The sequence below is a fragment of the Myotis davidii genome, unplaced genomic scaffold, assembly GCF_000327345.1.
Source record: "Myotis davidii unplaced genomic scaffold, ASM32734v1 scaffold73, whole genome shotgun sequence".
Classification (NCBI taxonomy): domain Eukaryota; kingdom Metazoa; phylum Chordata; class Mammalia; order Chiroptera; family Vespertilionidae; genus Myotis; species Myotis davidii.
In genome coordinates, this window is record NW_006286675.1 from 6,814,275 (window position 1) to 6,822,371 (window position 8,097).

At 49.2% G+C, this 8,097-nt stretch overlaps 1 protein-coding gene across 1 annotated transcript in view; it reads right to left on the minus strand.

Moving 5' to 3' along the window:
- GRK7 (G protein-coupled receptor kinase 7) overlaps positions 1 to 8,097 on the minus strand; it is a 30,434-nt gene that overhangs the window by 17,475 nt on the left and 4,862 nt on the right. Inside the window, 1 exon segment of the mRNA XM_006758369.2 lies at positions 7,474 to 7,911. Within this exon segment, the coding sequence (XP_006758432.2) occupies positions 7,474 to 7,911 (438 nt within the window).

The following is an 8,097-nucleotide window of genomic DNA, read 5'->3' on the forward strand; positions in this document are numbered from 1 at the left end:
AGTAAAATCAGAACAGTCCTTCCTTCCTTCCTTCCTTCCTTCCTTCCTTCCTTCCTTCCTTCCTTCCTTCCTTCCTTCCTTCCTTCCTCCCTCCCTCCCTCCCTTTCCCTCCTTCCTTCCTTCCTTCCTTCCTTTTTCTTTTTAGAACAGTCGTTTCTTGATTGCCTACCAAGCAGTTGACCCTCTGCTAGGCATTTATCTGCCTTGTTACTTCATCTTCTCATCAAGCCCAAGAAGCAGGTGGTATTAACCAGGCTTAGAGACGAGGCATGGCTTCCCTGGGGTCAAGTACAGGGGTGTGGCCAACAGTGGCATTTGGAAGAAGGCACTCCGCATGCCATGTGCATGGGGCATGGGCTAGCCATCAGTGCCCACTGTCTCCTGGTCAGGTGGCCCGTGTGGGGTCAGCCTGTGCCTCTGTGCACAGCAGCCATAGTGGGTGGCAGGCTCACTGGCACACTCACCCGCCTCCCATCTCGTGATCCCATGGAACGTTTTTCATCACTTAATCTGAAGGGATGCTCTGAGCTCCCCACACGCGTCCACATCACGTTAGGTGACGCAGCGGCCTGTGGTCCCTGGGTCGCACTGTGTTGCATGACAGCCCCTCCTGGGGCACCCTGCAGGCCTCTGGCTCCCTCCTCACCTCCGCGGCTCAGGCTCACGGACAACGCGCCAGCCCGCCCAGTCCCCAACCCCCTGCTCCGCCTCCCTACTGTTGACTATCTTCCAGATCATCCTTCCAGGGCTGATTTAGTCACTTCCAACCCTGAAAACCTTCAGTGGCTCCCCAACACCTGGGGCATCGGGTTCAAATGTCCTTATCTGACTCCTCCAGCCTCCTCGGCTGGCATCTCTTGTTGTACCTCTGTCACCCCTCACACGCTGTGACTACACGCCCGAGACAGCCGCAGAGCCACTCTGTTCTGTGACTGGACTCACACAGGGTTCTCAGCCGCGGCCTCACGGACACCGTGGGCCAGATCATTCTTTGAGGAGGGATGCTGTGCTGGGCATTGCCCACTCGTTACCAGTCATGACAACCGAACTGTCTCCCGACGTTGCCACATGTCCCCTGGGGCCCAAATCGCCCTCAGTTGAGGATCACGAACATCTGCTGATCCCTTTGCCTGGCCCACTCGCCTTCCTCTTACCCGCCTACCTTCTGTTTGCTGTGTAAGTGTTGACTTGGTTGTCATTTCCACCTGGAAGTCCTTCCCAGCCCCATGTCCCCGTCAGGCTGGGTGCCCTCCTTCCACGCAACCTGCACAGCCCTGACCACACTGCCTGTCACTGCCTTTGTGGGTCTCTTCCCCATCCTGGGGCTTCGTGAAGGCAGGCGTGTGTTTACCGGGTTCCCTGTTGTACTCTGGGTCCAAGGCTGTAGCTGCAACAAAACCTCACCTAACACATACCCTGGACACCCCTCTCTCCCTGACCCCATATCCCAGACACCACGGAGGCCTGTTCATTCTGAAGTCTCTTCCCAATTCATCCATCGCGCTCTGGCTCCATTGCCCGCTGTGGGCTGAGCTGGATGACACCTGGATGACAAATGACCACAATCCACCTGAATCCCCTCTGATCTGTGCTCACTTCTGTTGGAGCAATTTTGCAAAAACAGAATTCTGAGCATGTTGTCCGCTTGATTAAAGCCTTTCAAAGGCTTCATGGGCTCTTAAGCAAAAAATCAGTCCTTCACATGGCCGGTAATGCCAGGTTTGGTGAGGCCCCTGCACCTCTCCAGCTTCATTTGAACCATGTTTCCTCTTGCTTTGTGCGTTTCATTTCGTGGCTTCCCTCAATTTCCCCAAAGCAGCAGTTTGCACTGGTGATTCCCATCGCCTGACATGCTCTGCTCCTCCTGGAGTGCATCCTGGGGGACTCTGCCCAGATCCCCTCTTCAGGTTCTTGGCCTGCACCCTCCAGACGCTGGGACCAGGGCCAGCCAGTGCAGTGGGACAGGGCCCTGAGCCGCGAAGCAGCCCGACGCTGGGTTTGATGCAGTTTGGCTGTAGGAAACTTTATTGGTTGGATGGTTTGAGAATAAAGTCACACATGGGGCAGGGGTAGTGGGGTGGTGTGGTCATGGCTGCTTTTGTAGCTGGTCCTATGGCCTCCTGGAACCATCTGTGGGATCCGCTAGATGCCATCCTGACGAGCAGCTTGTAGGGCATCTCTGCAGAACTCGGCTCAGCCAGCCTGCCTTGGCATCAGCGTGGACATCGTACCTGCCCAGGGGCCCCTCATAGAGCTCTGGGGACCCCACCACCAGTGTTTGTAGGAAGTCCATGAAGAGCCCACTGTTGCCCTCCCCTGTGCCAAGCCTGCAGGTGCGGCGCCAGGTGAGGTCCCCCAGCAGGACGGTGCTGCTCCCCTGCCTGGCGGACAGTGGGGGCTTTGAAGGCTGTCTTGACAAATTTTTGAATTTGTATTTTGTAAGTTAAATCCAGTGAGACAATGGAGTATGTGCCCAGGTCCTGGAGCCTCAGCTCACACGCCTGGAATCCTATCTCCTGTCACCTCCCTGCCCCTCTCTGTAATGGGTTCTTGCCCTCTGCAGCAGGGAACTGCTCACCCAAGGTCCCCCCATTCTGCCAGCTGGCCAAGGTCACCGACAGGCTCCTGGAGGGATACAAAAGCCTGGACAACTCCTAGAGCCACCCCAGTTCCAGAGCTTACTGAAGGACTGCCTGAGGTCGTAGTTCAAGCTCATTGTGGGTCAGCTTCTCTCTTTGCCAATCCTGCCTTCCTCATGCTGGTATCTCATGGGAGTGCACCCTAATAAATCTTCCACGTGTAAATCTGTCTCAGAGTCCGTTTCCAGGGAACACAGCCTCAGACACCACCCCAACTTCTTTGCTGAGTAAATGCCTGTCTATCTCTCAATAGCCAGTAAGTTGTATCTCCCTGAGGTTAATTCTGATCCTCACATGTTAAGTCAAATCCTCCTTAGAGAGCCCCATGTACCACAGCATTTATCATAATTGAAATTTTACATTCATTCGAATGATTCCTAAGTTCTATCTCTCTCCTACTAGACCCTAAGCTCCATGTGGGCAGAAAACCATGTCCATTTTTAGCTCATCATTCTACCCCTCATGTTTAACTCGGTCCTGGAAGATGCTCAATAAGCATATGTTGAATGATTCATTGAGTGAATGAATGAATGACTGCCTTTTCAATGAAGGAATGTTCAAATAATTCCAAGACTGTTGTGAAGATTTTTGAATACTCTTAATAGTGGTAAATACTTTGAAAATGGACTTGAAGGTTTTTCTTCTTCTTTTTAAAAAAAATATATTTATTGATTTCAGAGAGGAGAGGGAGAGAGAGAGAGATAGAAACATCAATGATGAGAGAGAATTATCAATCAGCTACCTCCTGCATGCCCCACACTGGGGATCGAGCCAGCAACCCAGGCATATACCCTGACCGGAAATTGAACTGTGATCTCCTGGTTCATAGGTTGATGCTCAACCACTGAGCCACGCTGGCCGGGCTAGACTTGACGCTTTTGTAGTGGCCCAGTTTCTAGGCCCTGGCTGGGTAACTTAATTGGTTAGAGCATCGTCCCAATATGCCAAGATTGCAGGTTTGATCCCTGGTCAGGGCACGTGCAGGAACTAACCAATGACTGCATAAATAAGTGGAACAGCAAATCGCTGTCTCTCCCTTCCTTTTGATCTCTAAAATCAGTTTTTAAAAAAAGTTAGCAGGAACTGAATTTAGTTAATAATGGTTGTGATCATTTTGGTGGAGACCATGAAGTAACCAGAATGCCTCTCCTATGTGGCTCTTAAACTGTTACTCAGAAGTAAATTTCAAAAAGAAAAAAATTTGGCGCAGGGTCCTAATGGCTGTGATGTCTGTAGGTGTTAAGTTCTGATGATATATTCAGAAATCTCTTAAAAGTCACTTACTCAGTATGTCTCTAGCACTGTGTTCAGTACAATAAAGGCTTAAAAATAAGTATAATAGTGCCCAGCCTCTGTCACCCACTATCCTTCTGAATGTAAGGGGCTGGCCAGAGGCCTTAAGGCAGAACAAGGTAACCACACGTGTAAAAGCTTTGGGGTCATTATTCTAACTTCCTTTCCAGTCTTGACTAAATAACAAGTTCTAAGGACCCGCGTTCCATAAAACCTGAAGGTCACCGTTGCCCACATTGAATGCTGAATCTGGAAAGTCCCAGCATGAGCCCCGCTGCCCAATGTTCCTATGATATTTTCCTGGAGTCTCTAAAAGGTGCTATGAGTTCGTTTTATTGTGAGCATGTAGACATCAGCTGAGAACAGGCAGGGGTGCCTATCACATTTATTACAAGTGAGTGTAGACAGGGGCTGGGACCACGTTTAGTGATGTTGTGTCGCTGTGTGGGAGGCTAGGTCTGAGACACAGTGCGGGTGTATGTGGGGGTGCTAGTCTTCTGAAGTCTTAACTCTGTCAGTGGTTCAGCTAGGCTTGTGGTTGGTGTCCATATCAGACCAGACCGAGGGAGAGATGCTAATGCCATCACGTGCACTTAATCTGTCTGAGTTTTCCAGGGTGGCGAGCCTTTTACAGCATTAAAGACCATAGGCCAGGTCTGCCCTGTGTGGGAACTTAACAAGGTGGAGTCAAAACTGTAGGTGCTCTTGATCTGACATATCTGGTTCCTATCATGTATTAGTGATGTGGCTTTGGGTGAGTAACTTAACTTCTCTGAGTCTCAATTTTTCTTTCTTAAAAAAAATAGTGTTTTTATTGATTTCAGGAAGGAAGGGAGAAGGAGAGATAGAAACATCAATGCTGGGAGAGAATCACTGATTGGCTGCCTCCTGCGCGCCCCCACTGGGGATCGAGGCCACAACCTGGTCATGTGCTCTGACCAGGAATCTAACTGTGACCTCCTGGTTCATACATTGACATTCAAGCACTGAGCCACGCCAGTTGGGCTCAATTTTTCCATCTGTAAAATGGAGCCAATACTGGTCCCTATCTCATAGAAGCTTTTGTAAAGGATCTAGATCCCATTACTCCTTGATTAAGAGGTCAGAAAGCTTCTGAATTTTTAAACCACTGAGGTAACAGCAGTTATTAGAGGCACCCACTGTTTTTGCCTAACTGATATTTACTGCCTTCCCATTCTTTTTCATCCTGATTTTCCCTTGGAGAATGCATTTCTCTTATGTCAGTTCGCGAGATTTAGACGGGCAGACCTTCTCTCTGGCTCCTGGGAACAGCAGTGACCTATCTCATCCTGGCCAGTAGAATTGGTTTTGGTTGGGCATGTGACCTAAGTTATCCACTGAGGGTCTTCCCTGGGAATTGTGAAGGAACATCTTCACCTGCCTGTCACACAGGTGCCTCATAAGCAATACAATCACAGTTGAACTTGCCAGTTTTCCCACAGTTCTGCTCCTCCTTCTGATCACTGGAGCTAGAGAGCCCCCCGCACCCGCCCCCCCCAGCTTACTGTCCCTCACCCTGAACTCCCACCGGGTCTCTTTCCAATACCTCCAATTTACAGCCACTGCTTCAGTCCTACTGGCTTATGTAGGCCTCCATCATCCCTTCTTGGGCCTTGACTTGCTTCTCTGCCTCTCATCTACCTTCCAAATTGGTCTTTTAAACATGCAAATTGACTCATGTCATTCCCTTCTTAAAACCCTACAATGGCTTCTTGTTCCCACAGGAAAGCATTCCAACGCCCTTGAATGATACTAAGTCAGTGATGGCGAACCTATGACAGACACTTACCTCCCCAATCATCTCATTTTTTGGTTGATTTTTCTTTGTTAAATGGCATTTAAATATATAAAATAAATATCAAAAATATCAGTCTTTGTTTTACTATGGTTGCAAATATCAAAAAATTTCTATATGCGACACGGCACCAGAATTAAGTTAGGGTTTTTCAAAATGCTGACACGCCGAGCTCAAAAGGTTCGCCATCACTGTACTAAGTCCTACACATCTTGTCAAAACCTTACAGCCACATATAATCAATGACCTGCAATTTCTAAAACTTGCCATGATTTTCCTCGCTTCCTTGCCTGACTGCTTTCTCTGCCTCGTAAACTAAAAACTGTGTAAAAACAAAGTTTTAATTGAATATTTTAAAATGTGCCTTGGGCCCTTGTCTTCCTGGGAAATCTCACACCTTTGTTCACAGAAACTCAGTGGTAAAGACCTGTCAGAATTCCAGAGACTTTGTATTGTTTACTTTAAAAAAATTGCTTGATTACATATAACTAGAGGCCCGGTGCATGAAATTTGTACACTGGGGGAGGGGGATGTCCCTCAGCTAGCCTGTGCCCTCTTGAAGTCTGGGACCCCTCAGGGGATGTCTGCCTGCCGGCTTAGGCCTGATCCCCAGGGGACTCAGGCCTAAGCCAGCAGGCAGACATCCCTCTCATGAGCCCAGCTTCTGGCTGAGTGGTGCTCCCCCTGTGGAAGCACACTACCACCAGGGGACAGCTCCTGCGTCAAGCATCTGCCCCCTGGTGGTCAGTGCATATCATAGCAACTGGACGTTCCACCATTCGGTCGATTTGCATATTAGGGTTTTATTATTTAGGATTTCATCCTCCCCTTTTTAAAATCCTCATCCAAGGAGTGAGGATATTTTTTCCATTGATTTTTAGAGAGAGTGGAAGGGAGGGTAGGTGGGGAGAGGGAGAGAGAGGAGAGAGAAACATCAATGTGAGAGAACACATTGATTGGCTGCCTCCTGCACTTGCCCCACTTGGGGGTTGGGGTCGACCCTGCAACTGAGGTACATGCCCTTGACTAGGAATCAAACCTGAAACCCTCCAGTGTGCAGGCCAATGCTCTAACTGCTGCCCAGGGCTAATTCTCTTTTTAATCAAAGAATTCTCTGCAAGCCACTTTCACCAAAATTGATCAAAATACACATCAGTTGCCTTTGTTCTCTTTTATATACTTCATTTGAAATTTCATCTTCATGTAATATAAAACATTTCCCCACTCCACACTTAACAGACAAGGCCATATTTAATTCAACATGCTAAGAGTTAGGGGTTTCTTCTTTTTCTTTGTCTCATCCTATTGAAGTTTACCTGCAAAAATTCTGGAATTTTAGGGTCCAGCCCCTGGGATTTTAGGGCCCAGCCCCTCATTTTCCAGAAAAGAAAACCAAGGCTCTATTGACTCAGGAACATGGCACCAGGAAGTTGGTTATCAGTGGAAGAAACCCAGGCCCTGGTGTTAGATTCAGCATGGACTATCTCCAACTCACCAAGAGGTCTCCCCTCAGCCTCCAGCGAGAGAAGAGCTAAGTCGCCCCCAAATAACCAGTTAAGCTAATCCACTTACACCACTCCACTTAGGCAAGATGACAACCTAAGCGCTTTAGGGAAAAGGAAATTAGAAGAATTAAGTCCAAGGCTCTGTTTGCCCTGGAAATAGAACAGCCTTTTCCCCTCCAACTCTGTGCCCCACCCTACGGGCAGAGGGAGAGTCACTCACCTTCTGGGTGACAGGCCTGCCGTCCTGGATCTGCGTGGCCAGCCCCAGGTCAGACAGCCTGCAGTTGCCAACGGCGTCCAGGAGCACGTTCTCAGGCTTCAGGTCCCAGTAGACGATGCCGAGAGCATGCAGGTGCAGCACCCCACAGGTCATCTGGGCCGAGTAGAAGACCACCCTGCTCATGGCCAGGCCGCGGGCGCCCACGCTGTAGATGTGGAACTTGAGGTCTCCCCCGTTCATCAGGCTCATGACCAGACAGAGGTGGGACTTGCTCTCAAAGGCTTAGGCCAGGGAGACAATGAAAGGGCTGCTGATCCTCTCCAAGATCTCCTTTTCCAACAGAGCCATTTTCTCACCATTTTTCTTCTTCAGCCGCTTCTTGTCCAGCTTCTTACAGGCATACATCTTACCAGTGTTTTTCACCTGAACAGCACACACCTGAAAGGAGAGAAAGAGAGGGAGAGGGAGAAGTAGAATGCAGTGGCGAAAAAACGGCAGGCATCTGAGAAAAGAGAAGCTGTAACTGAGAAATGTTCTTCCAGAAAGAGCTGGGACCACAATGAGGTACGACTGCACCCCACTGTACTGACAAGATAAGTGTTGGTGAGGATGGGAGGGCACTGG